This window comes from Peromyscus eremicus, chromosome 1 (genome assembly GCF_949786415.1).
Source record: "Peromyscus eremicus chromosome 1, PerEre_H2_v1, whole genome shotgun sequence".
Lineage (NCBI taxonomy): Eukaryota > Metazoa > Chordata > Mammalia > Rodentia > Cricetidae > Peromyscus > Peromyscus eremicus.
The window spans coordinates 7,940,278-7,959,954 of NC_081416.1; the positions used below are offsets into that span (position 1 = coordinate 7,940,278).

The 19,677-nt window shown below is 46.6% G+C and overlaps 1 protein-coding gene across 2 annotated transcripts in view; it reads right to left on the reverse strand.

Moving 5' to 3' along the window:
* The window catches only part of Rbm20 (RNA binding motif protein 20), a 208,789-nt gene that overhangs the window by 32,862 nt on the left and 156,250 nt on the right, over window positions 1-19,677 (reverse strand). Inside the window, exons 3-7 of one of the 2 annotated variants that reach the window (XM_059245968.1) lie at window positions 18,593-18,654; window positions 16,518-16,609; window positions 15,540-15,634; window positions 3,378-3,518; window positions 1,018-1,149 (exon numbers count right to left, since the gene is read on the reverse strand). In XM_059245968.1, the coding sequence (XP_059101951.1) occupies window positions 1,018-1,149; window positions 3,378-3,518; window positions 15,540-15,634; window positions 16,518-16,609; window positions 18,593-18,654 (522 nt within the window). Of the gene's footprint in view, window positions 1-1,017; window positions 1,150-3,377; window positions 3,522-15,539; window positions 15,635-16,517; window positions 16,610-18,592; window positions 18,655-19,677 lie in introns of both variants that reach the window. The other variant, XM_059245975.1, reaches the window with a different exon arrangement.

The window sequence follows — 19,677 nt, forward strand, 5'->3', positions numbered from 1 at the left end:
GCGGATCTCTGTGAGTTCGAGGCCAGCCTGGGCTACCAAGTGAGTTCCAGGAAAAGGCGCAAAGCTACACAGAGAAACCCTGTCTCGGAAAAAAAAAAAAAAAAAAAGAATGGGCAAAGCTAAACTCCATGGCTTAGGCGGCATGAACAGGGGCTAGAGCTAAAGCAACAGCATGGAAATGATTATCCTTAGAGCCAGGAGAGTGGAACAGAAGAGCTGAACAGAAGGAGGGCCCCACCGACTTCTGGGTATTGGCCATATTTTATTTCTTAACTTTTGTGGTCCTTTCATGAGATGTATGAGATGTGACTCAAGATCAGTATTAAATTGCAACTAATTGATTCTATACAGATTATACTACTCAAGAAAAAAAGGAAACGAAAAGAAGAATGCAGAACAAGCTAAAACGAAACCAAAGTTCACTTTGAGACTGACTGAATACATCTGAGTTCTGAGAGTGGACCAGCTAAGTGTTTCTTAGAAGGACTTATACAAGCTTCAGACACCTATGGAGAATGGAAAAGAGACCAGGAGACCAAGGGGAATGCTGGAGGAAGAAAATGTATTCAGAGCTCTGAATGCACCAAGAAGTTGTGTTTAAAGGTGGAATTATCCTCATCAGAACACAGCCAGCCTTCTTCCTCCTTCAAGACTTCTGGGTTGGTCTTTCCCTAGCTCCCAACTAGTCTTAAGCACTCCTTTCCTCTTGTACTCACCTCAGTGCTCAGTGAAGAGTTTTTTATATATATATTTTATTGATTGATTGAGATTTCACACATATATTTTGGTTATATTCTTTGCCTCCCCTACCTCTTCCCAGATCCCCCCTCTCCCTTCACTGAGCAATTTTCTTGTCGTGTTGTAATTTCCATCTAAGTGACAGCCTCAAGATCAGTGACCAATCTTTTCGTTGTTTCCTGAGCTCTCCTTCCCAACAGTACTTAGACAGACACCTGGTAAGCAAGAGGGCTCAGCTGATGCTTGCCGAGTGACTGACTGAATGAAAGATTGCTGTACCTTCAGCTGCAATTCCTTGTATCGCTTGGACATCCGAATGAGTAACTTCTCACCATTGATCATAGCAGACTTTTCTTGGTAGTACTGGACCATAGCCTGGGCAGCTTCTGTGTAAGCCATCTCTAAAAATGCCTAGGGTGGATAGTAAGACAGACAGTGGACTTGACTTTAATGACCTTAAACACAAATCAGTACCAGATAGGATTCCATGTTGATGAAGCTTAAGAGCAGGTGACATAATCAATGGAAACAAGTTGGAGTTGCAAGTCCTTCTAGAGTGGGGTTGGGAGACGACGGAAAACCTGATCTTCTGGAAATGCCCTTTATCTTGGACTAGCTGCTAATTATATGGGTTACATATGTAAAAAAATTAATGGAGCTGTACAATGAAGACAAGTATACTTCATGCTCTTGGGAGTATCTGTTTTATAGCTCAATAAAAGGAAAAAATCAGCACAAGAAAGAATTCTCTTTGATTCCATGTGTTCAAAGAGAACTTTGTATTAACTTCACCAAAAGAGCTCATTACAGGATGGCTCCCATCCTAGTTTCCATGGTTACCAAACACTATTCTTAATTATGTATGTGCATTCTGAGTTACATCATCCTATGGAAGGCCTTCTGGGATGGGAGGGCCTATTAACTCACAGTTCTCATGTGGGCTCTTGTGCACGTGGCCTTGGGCTGCCATTTGGTGGTGGTAACATCAGGAGACTAAAGCAGAAGCCCAGGGGACTACTTGAGCTCCCATTTGTCTCATTAAAAAGAAATATATTTGAAAACTCAGAGGCTATAAGCCCCTAGATTCAAGGATGGCCAGGCCGCTGTGGCTTGGAGAGAAGAAGCCCCAGACCATACTGACATGGCATCTTCCCTCTCTATTTCACTGTTCTGATAAACACAAAGAAATGGGCTTTTCACTCCATGTCTGCAGTTTCTAATAAACTGTGTTAATGGACTTGTCTATTTACCCAGTAGCTGGTGGTACAAATCAGTGGCTGTTAGAGTTTTATATTTGGTTTATGGTGGTATGGACTGATGCTGGTCCCTCTATGTTGAGCTCTATAAAAGAGCAAAGACACTCTAATCCATCAATTTATATTTAGGGGACAATAGCTTTCCTATGTCAGTGAGCAACTCATACCAAAGTGACCTTCCTCAGCTCACAAAGGCCTACTCTGCCTGTGACTAAGGAGCTCTTGTTAGGAGCCCCTCGTCCTCCCCTTTCCTCGCCTCCTCCTCCTCTTTCTCTACTAGTTAATTTCAGCTTTTTCTTTTTAAAACACAGTACTGTGAAGTATGTGTGACAAAGAAGGTTGAATTCCTTAGGGTTTTATTTCAAATGACACCGCCCACTTCTCTAAGGTCTCTCGCTTGATCCAAACACTAAGCACGTCTAGCTGTCAATTCTCAAATGGGGCAAATACTAATTAATCTAGGAAGCCTGTTGCCTTAATGTTAAATTTACCCAACTCTGTACATTTACCCAACATAGAACTCCTGAGATGAACACACAATGAAGTCCTCTCTCCAGGCTGAGCAATGGAGACTGCTGCAGCTCTGCTGTGGCCTTAAGTCCTAGAGCTCACACCTACCCGGTACCTATTCTTTAGCTTTATAACGCAAAAACAGCGACTGAAGCAAAAGCAAAGGGGGCTGGAGAGGTGGCTCCGTGAGGAAGGGTGCTTGCTGCAGAAGCATGAGGACCTGTTTGGATCCCAGCACCTGTGTGCATGGGCGGAGACCAAGAGGATTGTGGGAGCTCACTGGCTGCTTTCCTAACTCCAGGTTCAGTGAGAGAACCTGTTTTTAAAATATATATATGGCTGAGAGTCATAGGGCAGGACACTCAACATCTTCCCCTGGTGTTCTGATAGAAGCCTCCTGAGTTCAGCTCCCCTGTGCTTTCTATCAGTTCCTCTCTGCTCTCCGGCTAGGTGACCTCACATATGGACACCAAGAACAATTTAAAATGTCTCTTCCCTGGCAGTTCTTGTCTGGGTCCACACCCAGGCAATCAGAAGTGATCAGTTTAGAAACTGGGGCTGTAGTCTTGCTCAGGAGATCCACAACACAGCGAAGATTGAAGATCAGCAGTCTGTCAGCTCCTATTTGAAGGCCAATTGGCTTTTCCATGTAAAGGAGGCCCCATACTAAAGTGACACCTTCCCTTCCAGGCAATCCAGCACAAGCAGGCATTGAGAACCAGAGGAGGCAAAAGGCCAGCCCAGCAAAAACCCCTGTGCCCCGTCAGAGCGGCCAACTGTGCTTCACCTCTTTACGTTAAAAATGTCTGCCGTTTCCTTTCGCCACCGTGTGGCTCATCATATATCCCCCAGAGTGATCGTATGGAGGCCTACCTGATTAGTTGACTTCATGAGGATGTAATTAGTGACCTTGCCAAAGGGCAGCCCCAGGTTAATGACGTCATTCTCAGTGCAGCTGCCCTCTGGGAGATTGCAGATGTGCACCACTCGTCCGGCACCGTTCCTCTGTGCAAACTGCTGGGGACAAAAAGCAGGGCTGAGTCTTCCAAAAACATCTGTCTCTACCCCTGTCCAGACACTCCAAATGGCCATCTTCCCCTAGAGAGTGCCATTTATAAAGACCAGTGCAGGAAAGAAACACATTCACAGATACACACAAATGCCAACTTTATGCCTTCTAGCTACAAAAGGAATTCATATTTCCAATGAATAGTAATATAAAAGACTGGAGAATATCTAAAGAAATGTCCATATACTGTTAGTGGGATTGTATGTTGACACCTTTGAAGATATGTTTTCTCAATATTAAATAAAAATTAAAATATATATAGGCCAAGAGCCCACTTTTAGAAGAGTGCCTGAACTAAAATTAATTAAATTAATTAAAAGGCACATGTGTACAAGACATTTACTGAATACTTTATGGGGTAGCAAAATATTTTGGGAACAGCTTGCATGTTCAACAATTGGGGAATGCCTAGGCAAAGGACAGTTCAAGTGTATAATGGAAAACTCCATAGACATTAAAAGGAAGCCAATGTGCTAATACGGAATATTTTTCAGACAAATTGTCAAGTGAAAAACAGGTTGCGAATTAGCATGCATACTATAATGCGTTTGAAAGGCAAAATTATATGGAAATGGGAGAAAACAAGTACTGCAAAATTTTTGATAATTCTTGGAGGTGAGTGGCAGGAACCTACGAGTTAATTATCCTCACTTCTACAATTTTGAATGTTTGAATTTTGTGGTTTGTTTGCAGTGAAATTTTGAAAAGGTTATCAGCAAACACAGAGAAAGGCGTGGAGCGAGTATCAACCTGTCAAGGCCGGCTACCCTCAGAGAAACAGAGCAGGACAGGGAGCGAGGACGGACAGGTTTAACCTGTTTGAGATAGTCCTTATATTGTTCAACTTATAATTTTAAAAAATTCCAGTACATGAAAAAGTTGACAGGAAGGTTTTTGGAAAGCGAATACGGGTACACAGATATTCACAGCACCAACGTGTGGTTTATGGCAATGGTTTTTCCAAACAGTTTTCAGCCTTGGGGATCCTTTCTTCAAACAAAAACCTGCTCAGCAGCCAGGTACTCTCAGCAAATGAAAAAGGGGCTGTTCTGGTCAAACGTTGAGGTTCTAAACCTGCCTCCACCCCCACTAGGTCGATCCGAGCCAGATCTAAGGGACACAGTTGTCAAGCAGGACCTGTGTCTATTTCCAGCTCCTGGAGGACGTGTATGGATTCACTGGTCAACGTTGAATCAGTCCTAACTTCCAGGAGCTCAGGAATCAGGAAGCGGATACCAACCCAATGTGGGAGGGAAGGGCGTAGTCTTCAAAGCCCAGAAGACCTAGTGCCACAGCCTACATTAGCCATCATCACTTTCCCCCCGTAGGGTGAATTTCAGTGCCTAATTATGGTCTGACTCTGCTGAGGTAACAGAAAGGGAGTATCTCAGGCCTCATCCTTAACAAGGGCTGGTACTTAGGGAAACACTACCATGAAAAGCCCTTGTTTGTCTCACCTGAGCTGAGGACAATTAGACTCAATTATCATTTCCTTTTACGGTTCCACCTTGAATTAGAGAAGCTTCAGGTGCTCTGTCTACACTCCACCCTCCACTGATGTCCAGATGTCAAGCACTTTCCCAAAGGGGAACACTGATTCAGCATGTGGCTCAGAGGAGCCCCTACTTCCCCTCAGGAAGACACCCTCCCACCCCCACCCCACCCAGAGTCTGAGCCTGGGTAGTAAAGACTGAGCCCCTCTGTAATGAGGACAAATGGAGAGCTATCATGGCGAGGACTGGGACCGTCACCTCCCACTGGGGTGATCTGAGGTAGATCCAGCAGAACTCCCGAGCAGAGCAAAGCCGCTAGTTCTCTGACTTTACACCAGGAATGTTAAGTCTGGGCACTCTGGTGGGCTCTTAGCAACGCAGTTTCTGTCCCTGTGCCTGTGACCTTGCTGCAGCCAGCCTGAGTGACATGTGCTTGGACAACACAGCAGCCAGACACGCAGGGTGATTCTGGGCAATCGCTCTCCCAGCCTGTCCAGGTGCCTAGTGACCAGGCCCAGGAACCAGCATCCCTGAACTGTGTACTCACTCCGGCCTGAAAGGACAATTTAAGAGAGCTTTATCTGAGCCCAGCAGAATACACAGGACACTCATCCCAGAGAACAAACCCCCAAACTGCCAGTCACCGAAGACCTATTCATGCTACAGACTTCCACATCAAAGGCACTGAGATAAATTCATCTCAAACTTCTCACTCACATTTTGAAGATTCGATCCTTGACCCTCCCCACACTCTAGTTAGAAATAGAAATGGACTTTTCGTGTTTCTATAGATGCTATTGGTATTCTAGTCAATCATCTCAATTTGGAGCTTCCCAGCCAGTGAACTACACACAGGTTTTAGATGTACTGAGATACTGATTTTCTCGACCTGGGGGCCATAGACCTCCAATGGCAAATCCCTCACTTAATCATTTTCTAAGTGAGCCATGGGATGAAAATCTTGAGAAGTGCCATATTCATGGTTTGTTCTGGGTTGTCTGGTTTCAGGTGTGATAAACCTTATACTGTTAGAAAGATAAATTGTTTATATGAATGAAATTATTTTGCTGATGTTTAGAAAACTTCAGCCTACATTCTTTACTATCTCTTCTGTAGATATGAAATGCAAGTTAGACTCAAGCCATGCTTGATTCATAAAAAAGTGAAGTAATAGGTATTATTGCTCTGTTCTTGAAACAACTTATATACACATGTCTATTATTTGTCCTATTCCCTATGAAAGATCTTAATGAGGAGAGAGAGGGATGGCCAGAGGGAGGAGGGAGGCAGAGGAAGTCCCTGGGTGGTACATCCAGAACGAAGTTTCATCCCTGAGGACTCTGACAACTGCAAGAGCTGTTGATTAAGCAGTGAAGGCTATGTGGTAATCCCAGCTTGGGTCTGCTAATTAGCCCTAAATGGTCTTTAGGGTTAATGATACAATAGCCTTTCCTGTATCTGTAGGGAATACCTTCCAAGACACTTAGTGAATTTCCAAAAGACAAAAATACCAAATCCTGTATATACTAGTTTTTCCTACACTTACATACCTATGATCAGGTACAATTTATAAACCGGGCATAATAAAAGATTAATAACATCTACTTATAAACCAGAACAATTATGACAATATATCATAATAAAAGTTACTGAAGACTTACAAATAAACTTATGAATTGTTTCTGGAATCTTCCATTTAATATTCTCAGACTTCAGTTGACCTTGGGTGGCAGAAACTGCACAAAGTTAAACCAAGGATAGGGAGGACTACTGTATTATGGTGAGGGGTGCTAAACAATGCCTTTGGCATTCTAACAGCTGAGGTGATATCATGCTCTACTCTACTGATAGGGTGTCAAACTAGATACGGCTTAAGAATGCCTCCATACTTTAAGTTCTTAGACAACACTGCAATTTAACTCAGCAGGTAAAATAACTGAACACCTAACTTAGGAGCAAACTGCTGGGTCTCATCCAATCATAGGCAACTAACTCATCAGCCAACGTTCAAATAAGGCCAACAGCAACACCCTGTGCAATTGCCTTTGTCTCCCTTCCTTCCCTGTCCTGCTTGCTAAGCTGTGGGGTGCGGCTCTCCACAGGTACTAGGGGATGGTACTAGGGGATGCATGGATCATTCTTTGGTCAGTTGAGCCCTGTGAGACTTAACTCATCCAATCTTTTCTTTTAATATTGCTCAGAATCATCAGAAAAGTCTGACTGACATTTCTGTGTCTTGGAGTAGCAAAAAGGGATAACTAGGTAACTCATTAACTTTGACAGACAAAAATATTTCCAAACATGGAATGCATGTGGGTACTTGAGGTAGAAATAAGTGGGTGGGGAGCGACTTATACGTTAAAATCTGGAGGCGTCCTGACGAATGAGAACCTGAGTGTAAGAGACAGAGGACCTGGGTTCAAGTCTCAACCTAGCTACTGATTAGGAGTGTAACCCATTTCTCTTTACAGTCACTAGTTTCCCAATACCTGGAACAAGGGAGGTGGCTATATGTCTAAAGTCCTTTCCAAATGTAAAATTACTCTGCCTTCTATCGCTAAGCTTGAAAACTCTAGTCCTCCTGGAGGCTTTGCCAAGCAAAGTCCTAAAGTGCCGTGACTTCCCATGACAGCACAAACAGGAAACCCGGCTCCTCCCACCCCAGCATGGCCAGTGTACCAGTGAGTGTACCAGTGAGTGTACCCGTGAGTGTACCAGTGAGTGTACCAGTGAGTGTACCATTTGTGCCCCCCTCCTTGTGACCAGCTGCTCAGCTACTCCTGTCCACAAGCCTGTTCACCTTTCGGGATGGTGCTGGTGATTTTAGCCTTATGGTATTGCAGATAGGCTCCTGGGGCCAGCACCCTGTTTATCAGCTGCCCTGCTCCAGGAGGGCAAATTCTCTACAAGAGTGGCCAGTGCTCTTAACCACTGAACCATCTCTCCAACCTTCTCTTATTTTCTTCTTGAGACAAGGTCTCACTGTGTAGCCAGATACGCATGGTGCCAGATACGCTGAGATGCACTGAAGACACACGGATCTGGGGTCTCTCTAGCGGACATTCCTATGTCTAGTGCGTGCTTTCCTGACTCCAGGCACCAGGGGCAGGCTGGAGGGAGGGGACTGACTGTTAACTGCATCCCCGTATTTACTGTGAGCCAGTTACCGGGTTTTTCTAGCCCCGGGTTTGCCTGTCCATAAATCCAGGAGAATAAAATCGATTCCACAGGCTGATTGAGAAGATGAAATGCCGTAAGTCAAGTGCTTCCATATAATGTCTGACCTCCAGCAGACTCCTAAATAAACATTTGTCCCCTTGCTCCCTCCTACTATGGAAGGGGATGCTGTGATGATCTTGGATTGGGGGAAAATACAGCTGGAATGATGTGAGGGAATATCCATATTCTTAGGAAATCAAATGAACAGTGTTTTCAAGCTATTCTTAAATGATGATTCAGGGAGGAGAATGCCTGTCTGACTAACGGACAGACAGACAGACAGATGCTGAGACACAGAAAAGAATGATGAAGTAAACGACAGGAGAGAAAGGAACAGTGAATCCTGGAAAGAGTCACACTGGAGTCCCTCCTGTCTTTTTTGTCAGTTTGAAATGTATCAAAAAGTATCAATTTTTTTTCAAGAGGCGCTCTGGGGTAGAAGCAGATGGATTTTAAGGAAATGCTTGGCTCTCATCAGCCTACATTTTGGCCGTGAGGTGCTGATGGGCTCAGTTCACACCCACGACCCGGCTCTGCTGCTGAGCTCCCAGGAGACATGCATGTGACAGGTGCACTTGAGACTTTCCAGCCCAAGGTCAGATCTCTAAAAGAGCTAAGGTGTCAGGGCTGTAACCAAAGCCCTAATTACCAAGCTGAAAGGACAATCATCCTTTGCCAGCTATGGGAGGCACTGACCTCAGATGGCCCGTGTGGGATCAGTGGCTCGGGCTGTGTCTTCTAACGTGCTGGGCTACTCTTCTGCCTGATGCTGCTTCTAATGGTTCTAAGGCTGGATCCCAGACTTCTCAGCTTACTCACAAATCTTTTATAGCTGGGTGGAAATGCGAAGAGAGCAAACAGAATCGTGGCTAAGGTTCTGAGACCTTTCAATGCCCTTTGGTGCAGGTAGAAACAGGCTCTGTGTATGAGTTCAAAGAGATTATGTTCAAATACCTCAGAATTATAATGAGGGCTTGGCTCAGGGCAGCAGGCCTGTGGGTGAGAGAAGTTTCTAGAAGCGTTTCCTGCAGTTACAGATTGTAGATTCTACCTTCAGAAAACGATTTCTGGGCTCCAACTGGGTGTGTTTGGGTGATCTCATTTCATATGGCAATCTCTGGGCCTCTGCTGGCTGTATGCTAAATGCCCATAACGAGAGGCACAATGGTGCTTCTGAACAGAACACGCAGATAGAGATGGGTACGGATTCCATAGCTACGTATCTGGGATTAACTTGGAGTAGCCACAGATGCTGCTCTCACTGATGCCCTCAAGTAGGTTATCAAGCATACCAGGTTCGACTTAGAGTAAATCGCTTTTATTGGAGTCAGGATTTGTCTGTGGCTATTAGGATGTTCCCATTCTGAACAACTTGATCCCCACAAACTTTAGAATCATAGAATGTTAACACTGAGGCCTAGCGAGGCATGGTGTCACACACCTTTAATGCCAGCACTCAGGAGGCAGAGGCAGGCAGATCTCTGTGAGTTCAAGGCCAGCCTGGTCTACAGAGTGAGTTCCAGGACAGCCAGGGCTACACAGTGAGACCTTGTCTCAAGAAGAAAATAAGAGAAGGTTGGAGAGATGGTTCAGTGGTTAAGAGCACTGGCCACTCTTGTAGAGAATTTGGTTCAGTTCCCAGCATCCACATGGCAGCTCACAACTCTCTGCTACTCCAGTTCCAGGGTATCTGACACCCTCCCCTGGCTTTGTAGGCACCAGGCATGCATGTGGTACACATTCATACATGTAAGCAAAACACCCATACACATAAAAAATTAAAATAAATTAAATTTAGTTTTTTTAAATGAAAAAAGATGGGAAAATAAACTGTGTCCTGTGATCTGATGTCTATGTACCTTTTTTAAATTAAACTACCTACACACAAAAGTTGTGGCAAATGTAGCTTGACTCCTATTTTCTCTGCAAAGTAGGATTTTATATATTATATATATATATATATATATATATATATATATATATATATATATATATATATATATGTTAGTGTTAGAATTATTTCTACATCATGGTGTATTACTTTTGTAACAAGAGGAAAAACAATAAAGATTTATTAAAAGAAAATTAAGAAACCCAGAAAATAAAACCCACTCATGTCCTGTCTCCTTTGTATTGGTCTTTGGTGGTTTGGGCTAAAGGGACAGAAGGAATGACCAAGCCAGGACAGAACCAAGAAGGGCACAGTTAGTGTGGGCCACACTAACCCTCATGCACAAAGACAGTGAGAGCCATGCTCTGAGCCGTGGATTCAGCAGGCCTGGCAGGACAGATACATGTCCTAGATATGGCTAGCAATCTGAGGGCCAACATGCACCTTCAGCCTTCTACAAACATTCTGTTTTCCTTAGCCTCAGTTTCCTTATTTATGAGTGCCTGGAATACAGGCTATTGGTGAGAGAGCAAAATTAAAACGATGTGCACCATCTAGGCCCAAGAGGGCCATCTGCGGCACTGTCACTAAAGAAATGTGAAGGTGACTATGAATACCGCAATGGTTTTACGGGCACACCCAGACAAAATATGTCTTTAGCGGGTGCAAGAAACCTATTTACAGCCTGAGGAGTCTGGACGGCCCTTCTAGAAACCTGATTACTCTGTTTATGACAACTCAGACAGCCAGGGAGAAGCCACAGCTCTGTCAAATAGCTCAGCCTAAGTGAAAGGCAATACCTATGTCTGGGGACCCTGAGTAGCGGGAGAGGGGCTGGGGACACACACAAATCGCAGGCCACTAACAAAGCAGGCCACTGTCACTCCAATGTCCCATCTCCATCAAAATAAACACGGAGAGGAAAGATTCTGACTGGGGCAGAGACAAGGCGAGTTTAGATCCAGCCCAGCTGCGGCCAGACAGTTTGCTGCAGCAGCTGGTTTCTGTGGGAGTTTGAGATTTTTGTGGCAGATTGGGTGTGTTCTGCACTCCCAATCCTCTGGTCCCAGTGCCACTTTGTTTTCCTGCTTAGAAACAGGGAGCTTTCAAAGTAGCCATGGGTTTTTGTTGTCACACAAACAATAGCGGTCCCACTGCGACAGAGTCTTGGTTACGTCTGGTTTTGCTCAACAGAATATGTTCCTGGAAAGATGTATGTAAATGGACTCAGAAAGAAAAGGCCCCGGTATAAGTGTAAGGCATGACTGCAGAGACAAATGCATCATAGCCCCATGGGATCTCTGAGGGGGGCTGTGAGTTTGAATTTTCTCAATAAGCGTGTAGTTTGTAAAGAGAAAAAAATGTATAGCATACAAAAGAAGCTCCCAGCGCTCTCTGGAGCCTGGCAAAGTCTCCTTTGGTGAGAGTAGCCACCCTCAGATGAATTTCTTGGTCTTTGGGGGTATCTGTAAGCAGGGGGCGGAAGCCGACGATGGTTCTGAAGGGCTGTCCTGGGCCTTCCCAGAGCCTATGGAACACTTTTCGGTGGCAGCTCAACTCCTCAGCTTGTCATCTCCCATCCACACTTTAGCATTTCACGTTTCCCAAAAGTGAGACAGGCCCTCCTCTGATTCTACTTGGCAGGATGAGCTAACCGCTCACCAGCATTTGCCAGAACTCCAGTGAATGATGGGGTACCGGTAATGTAGGAACTGGAGGGAGTCCTTGATCCCCCCCCATAGCCTTGGGGAGGTTCATGCAACCCCCCAAACATCATAGAACTTATAATGATAAAGCCAGCCAAGTGATGCTCCTCCTCTCCTGTCAGGGTCTACAGGAAGCACTCCTGAAGCCCGTGCTCATCTTGGAGGATGCTGCAGCAGTACAGAAGAAGCTGCCTGCCCATCACTGGAATCTTTACAGTGTTCCAGGGCTGCCCAAGGCTGGGTAAGTCCCTGCACCCTAAGGTTGCCTCAGCTATTCCTCCTTCTGAGGAGTTTATGGGGTGAGGTGTAGGGAGAAGGAAGAGAAATTTTCTAAGGAAAAGAACCACTGCCAGGAGGCAGCCCCTGAGAGCCTGGAAGCAGGGCTGTGTGGCTCAGTGGTGAGAGTGTGTCTCCCAGATCCTTGAGCTTTACACCACCTCCATTTTCCAGCATTGTAACCTCAGGAAAGGTACCAAGTCTCTCTTGGCCCCAGTTCCCCAACTGTACAATAAGGCACTAATAGTACCCACCTATGGGGCTATCTGGAGGACTAAATGAACTAATACGATGCAGAAAGGTTAGGAACACATTAAGCACAATAAAAATGTTAGCTGTAGTTTATGGCATCTGGGGTCTCCATCTCCTCTAGCTACCTGTGTAGAAAGTATAATGTCTTATCAACTTCTCACCTCTAGCCATTTAGAGGAAGTAGCACTCAAGAGGTTTTTTTGGATTTAACACAAAAGGTTAGAACCATCATCAATACACGTCATCACATGGCTTATGTTTATCTGGTGTGAATATAATTTAAAGTGCTTCACGGGCACCTCAAATCATCTAAAGAGAAACAGATGGGACAACCCGGCAGATTAGCCAAGGAGAACCCTGGCACAGAAATGGGCAGAGTCACAGCAACACAAAGTGGTTTTCAAACTATTCTAGGTACCTAAAGTGGGAAGAAGGACTCATTGCCCAGGAACAACCATTGTTAGCTCTGTACAGGACTGTGCAAAGCTTTGCCACATACACCATCCACGTATGTGATGGACACTCTGTGGTCCATCCCAAGCCTCATTCTCAGCCTTGGGCACTGGGCTAGAAGATCATGTGTTGATATGCCAAGATGTAAGGCATAATATAAATACGTTACAAGCCATGTGAAAACTTAGCAATTATTCCTACCTCTCAAAGTCATCATTTGGAGAGTTACTGACCCTATTTAAGGAGTGGAGCTGTAGAGAAGGAAAATGACCTGCCCGTGGCTCCACAGCTGTCAGCTCCAGACCTAAGACTTGAATTTAGGTCTCTTGAATCCAAGGCCAGAGGCTCAGTGGTCAGCACCGGAGAGCAGGAATGATACCTGGGACAAACCCAGAACTGTCCTGCCTATGCCTCTCACAGCCTCTTCTAATTTCTTCCATAAGGGGCTCTAATGATGCCAGTTCTTTACCTTGTACCCAAACCTCAAGGTGGAGTCAGTGTGCAAGCTCTGACTCCAGTTTATCTGTCATCCAGTCCAGCCTACCCGCAGCTTAGCCACAGTCTCCTCCTTTTCAGTGCCTGGGGCGAGGGCCCCAGCACATGACGCAAAGGTACCTCGATGGCCCATGCTGCCTGAGAACAGTGAGGAGCAAGGATCAGAGTGCCAGATCATATACCCAGTGACTTGACTTCAAAGGCAAAGGGCAGACCTAACTGAAACCATGTATTGCTCTCCTGGGACTGGCCCAAGGCTGCCTTGGTCCAGGCGTAGCTCTGAGAGGTGAAACTGAATGACAGAAACCACAGAATTCATCTTGACTAAAACATGAACTTGCAGACAAGAATTCTTTCCTAAGGACTTCTGCTCAACAACATGGGTAAATAGAAATCTGGGCCAGGTGGGCCTCATGTTTGGCCTCACTCTCGACCCTAGAACCTGCCCCACACAGCTCACTTTTCTGATGTTTTGTACAAATGCACCAACATGTGCAGGGGACAGCACATGGAGCCTGCCCCACAGAGCTTGTGAGAACAGAGAAAGAGGTCACAGCTGCTCTCAGCACAGACTACAAACGCGGAGGGCCAGCTCCCACACTCACCAGACACCCTCTGGCAGGGCTGGGCCACGTGCGTTTGTTTATCAGCAGGCTTCGTTGGCACGCAGAAGGGCGATAACAGAAAAACATTAGAAGCCAAAGAGAAAGATGGTGTCACAACTACAGGAAAAGGAAGACGAGCCCTTGGGTTTGCCGTCCTAAGGTGCGTGCTACAGAGAATGCAACAAAACTAAGGACAAACAAAGGCCAGTGCCGAGTCTGGGGACATGCCCCAGCCAGAAAATGCTGTGGTGACAACCCAAGTTCGGTCCTTGGAACCCACGCCAAAAGCTAGATGTGGCAGGCTGCATCTGCATCCCAGAACTCCGCAATCGAGAAGCGGAGCAGAGACAGGAGAATGGCTCTGGAGCTCACAGGCCAGCAGCTACCTTGGAGTGCAGGGCAGCAGAAATAAGAAAGACCCTACTTCAATAGGGAGAAGGTGAGCACTGACTCCTGAAAACTGTCCTCTGGCCACACACACACTCACAACACACTCATACACACCACACACTCACACACATACACATACACTCACAACACACTCATACACACCACACACTCCACACACACCCACACATCACGCACACATACATGCACACAACCCTCACACACACTCATACACACCACACACTTACACATACACACACACTTAAACCAGCAAAAGAGAGCACTAAAACAGTCCCCTTCGGAGTCAGGAACCTGGTGGAACTTGTCACCTCCTCTCTCTGGATCAAGGGAATCCACAGCAATAACACTCTCAGCCAAAGGGATTCACAGCAAAAAACTATTAAAAATTATTTTAAGGCTAGAGAGATGGCTCAGAGGTTAAGAGCACTTCATGTTCTTCCAGAGGACCTGAGTTTGATTCCCAGCACTGACCCTCACAACTGCCTGTCACTTCAGGCCTAGATCTGATACATTCTTCTGGCCTCTGTGGGCATTCACACACACACATGCCGTGCACAGACACAGACACACACGTCAATACTCTGGGGGCTTGCTATGCAGCCTTGGCTGGCTTGGAGCTCATTATGTACATCAGGCTGGCCTCGAACTCATAGGGATAGGCCCTTCAGGCTCCAAATGCTAGAACTAAAGGTGTGCACCAACACACCCAGCAATTTTAATTGAGAATTTTTAAAACATAAAAGCATGTGGCTTCCCCCCTAAAAAATTGTGAAGTGCTAGTTGGTAAGTATCTCTGATTTTTGGAACATATGGCAGAAAGCTCGACACTGTGGCTCACGGCTGTAATTTCAGCATTTCGGATGCTCAGGCAGGAGTACCATGAGTCTGAAGCCAGCTTGGATTACACGGTGAATACCAGGCCAGGCAGAGCCACACAGTGAAACCTGTCTCAACAAACAAGCAGCTGGAAAAGAGCACAGGGCATGATTTCCTGTGTTTCAACACTAGTGCGGTAGATGAAGCCCCTCCTGGCCTCTGTCTAGGGATACTTTTTGAATGACACGAAGACCTAGCTTCACCCCAACCTGCATCTCTTGGGCTAGACATGGCATATGATGTGAACACTTTGGGGATGGTGAGGAAAATGGAGAAAAAGCTTTGTACTCACATTTGCCCCCGAGGAAGCTGAAGGAAACGTGGGGTTTGATTGAGCAAAGGCCCTTGGAATGGCTGCATACGGTGTCCCAAGATCTGAGGCATAATCTGAATGATAAATGACACCAGGTTTTAAAGAAGAAGTCACAAACTTAACCTTTAGAATTCATAATTGGGGAGATGGCTTGATTGGTTGACGGCTGCCCTGCAGGGCCTGTGAACCTGAGTTCAATCCCTGGACCTCACATAAAATACCAGGTGTGGTACTTGCTTGTAATTTCAGTGTGAGGGAGGCAGGCAGAGACAAGAGTGTCTCTGAGGCTCCTGGTTGAGCTAGAGACCAGTGAGAGACCCTGCCTCAGCACATACACACACACACACACACACACACACACACACACACACACACTCATGATTCAGGCACAAAAGGAAAGAGAAAACTGTAAATTTTCTTTTGCTATACTTATTAGTGTTTGGCATGGTTACACCTCTACGTTTGCTGTAACTGGCTCAGTTGGGGGTCTGAAATATCCCAGAAAATGTTGTCAGTGCTTGGGATCGGTCTATCTATACACCAGAAGTTCATATATGGAAATTCTGTCTGTGCATGCACAGGAAGCTCATATCCAGGAAGTCCTGACTATGCATGCACAGGAAGCTCATTCTGGAAGTCCTGTCTCCTGTCTGTACATGCACAGGAAGTTCATATATGGAAATTCTGTCTGTGCATGCACAGGAAGTTCATATATGGAAATTCTGTCTGTGCATGCACAGGAAGCTCATATCCAGGAAGTCCTGTCTGTGCATGCACAGGAAGCTCATATCCAGGAAGTCCTGTCTGTGCATGCACAGGAAGCTCATGTCTAGGAAGTCCTGTCTGTGCATGCACAGGAAGCTCATATCCAGAAGTCCTGGATCTCAACGGTGGAATATAAACCTGAGGACTGTTAATTCTGCTGGAAGCTGCTGTCTGAAGGCCCCTTCCACTTACCCTCATTTCCAGTGGGGTTATAAACAGCTGTGCTGTTCGGGGAGGCACACAGTGTCCCTTCTGCTGAAGCAAGTACACACCGGAGGCCAGCACTAGAGGAGAACCAGAGAATCAGTTTCTTCAAGAAGTTAAACAAAAAATGACTATATAACTCCAAATTCTGCTCTGATGTATAAAATAACCCCAAAATTGAAAAACATATACAATAAATACTCATGTGTAAATAAAATAAACATATGAAATAAATAAAAACTCATGTGTGGCTGCTCACAGCAGCCTTTGCCATCATGAGTAGAAATGACTTGTGTGCCCATCAAAAGATGAGTAGATTCACTGCCTGAGTTTTAGGTGTATAAGAAAGTGGATATTGTTTCTGCACTATGATGTAGGTGAACCTCCTAGATACGGTAAGTTTAAAAAGCCAGGCGAGCAAGGCCGTAAACTATAGGAGTGCGTTTACATGAAGTGTCCACGACAGGCAGACCCATAAGCAGAGCAGAGGGGTCGCCAGGGGGCTAAGGTCGGGAGGGGTGGGTGGGTGTTAGTGAAACTGGGACACGTGTGAGTGTGCTAACTGCTGCTTAGTCGGAAGCTTTGAGATGGTAATGAGCGTTACCACAATAAAGAACAGGAGGCCTTTGTAACAGTTCTTTTAATTGTGGTAAGATACTGCGACATGAAATGCACTGCTTTATCCATGTTGAAGGGCACAGTGCTGTGGCACTGACCACAGTAGTGCTGCTGTACAGCCGCCTCCCCATCCACCCCCCATGCAGCCCCCTATCCTGCCACCCCCCATCCAGCCACCCCCATCCAGCCACCCCCCCATCCAGCCCCCATCCAGCCCTCCCATCCAGCCCCCATCCAGCCCTCCCATCCAGCCCTCCCATCCAGCCACCCCCATCCAGCCCCCATCCAGCCACTCCCCCATCCTGCCACCCCCCATCCAGCCACCCCCCATCCAGCCCCCACCCAGCCCCCCCATCCAGCCCCCCCCATCCAGCCCCCCCCCAGCCCCCCCATCCAGCCACCCCCATCCAGCCCCCATCCAGCCACCCCCCATCCACCCCCCATCCAGCCACTCCCCCATCCAGCCACCCCCATTCAGCCACCCCATCCAGCCAACCCCCCATCCAGCGCCCCCCCCCCCCATCCAGCCACAGAACTCTTCACCGTATAAAACTGAAACTGTGCCCGTGAAACACCAACTCTCCGTTCCCACCAACCCCAGCCTGTTTAGCTTCCAAAATACTTCATGGGAGTGGAATTTTACAGCTCAAAATTACGTGTGTCAGAATTTCCTTCCTTTTTAAGACTAAGGAATAGTGTATTGTGTAGCTGGTCCACATTTTGTTGATGGTTCCTTGTTCATGGGCCTCCCCACTGCTTTCTCTTTCTAGCTATTGTGAACAGCGGGAGGCTTGTAGTCGGCTATTCTACATCCCTGGGCCAGAAGGCTTCTTCCCCACGGATCTCTAAGATAAGCCTTTACCCCAGGATCTGTTCTCAGCATGGCAACCAGCATCTTGTTCTGAGGGTCCTGTGTGCATCTCTCTCCCCATCAAGCCTCCACCAGCCCTAATCACACTCACAGAAAAACAAAGTCTTTACCAGGGATCAAGACCTGGGAGCTGGCCCTTCCCTCCTCTCTCTCTCCTGTCTTTCTGTGCTGGTTAGACTTGATGTTCCCTAGGTCTACAACAGCTGCAGAGCCTTCAAACCTCCAAACCCTGTTCTGTCTGGTAGGAATGAGCTTCCCTCATGGAGTCACCACTCCGGAGGCATCCTCAGTGAGGTCTCTCCTCGCTGTTCCATTTGCAGTACAGTCTGCCCGAGAGCCACGTACACACGCACACTCCTCCCATCCCTCCAGCATTGCCTACTGCTTAGCATTTACACCAGGAGTAGGAGCTCATGTGCTTGCATTAAGGGGGCGCTTCTGGAGGGCAGGGGCTTCTTCCCCTGTGTGGTTCTCTGCACTTTCCCTGTGCCCAGCCCAGCACATAATCCCCAGCAGTGCTCAGTGAACATTGCCTTGCCGAGCATGTAACCGGAACTACCTGAACAGCACTTACCTTTCAGAGAAGAGCAGGCATTTCTGGGCATGCAGCTTCCCTTTCACATGTAGCTCCCAGTCCTGGATGGGAAGACCAGAGAATGGGGAGGCAGGGTAAGGGTTGTTACTACCAGCCAGGCAGGGAGCTCCAAGCACCCAGAGGCTGGACCAATAGGACACTTCAATCTCCATTTCTCTCCTTCTCCTCCCCATCCTAGGTGCTGCTATACAACTGCCCGTCTCTCTTGTCAACCCCTTACTTGCATACCCTGTATCCATCCTGGATGGCTACCCAGACTTGAAGTAGACTCCTGACCCATCTCTAACCTCATACTCTTCCTTTCCACAGGTAAATGCCACCCACTTCTCTCTGGTCTAGGTATAGTGAGTTCTAAAGCCTCAGAAAAGGCCATGTGAGACAAAGACCTCCAGCACCTGCTGGCATCACTGCTACCACTGAGTACACACTAGAGATGGGAAGGTGTGTCTCCCTCAAGTCATACAGACACATCCGGGTGACGTGACCTGAGCAGCAGTGAAGGACACGCTGTGTTGTGACTCCCGTTAAGGAGGAACTGTGTTATGTTCTGGGACAGGATGGGACAGGGCTGGTGTGACAGCTGGCTCAGGGAGATCACACCCATAATGGAATCTCTGCTCTGTCGATCTCTAGCTAGGTGGTCTGGGGTTAAATTTTCTCATCTCTGAAAAGAAGGCAATGACAGTGTCCACCTTATTGGGGCCTGGAGGCTGGTGCCTACAACCCCAGCATTCAGGAAGGCAAGGGCTAGCCTTGGCTATGTAATGGGGTCCAAGATCAGCCAGAGCTGAATGAGACCCAATCTCAAAACACAGTAAGGGAACAACAAAAACCAGACCCCAGTGTCTACCTCATGCAGTGACGATCAGCACATGAAAAGAGTTTAATGTGTGTTAACTGTTACATACATTTTATTATTTTGAAATACTTCATTGCATTATCAGAACACCTTGGAGTAAACATCCTACTGTGTGGGTTCTTGTTCACAGTAGTGCAAAGCACTTTACCACAGGGGTAGGGCAGGGAAGGCTCGGGAATCTCTCCCTCCACACAATATATTTAGG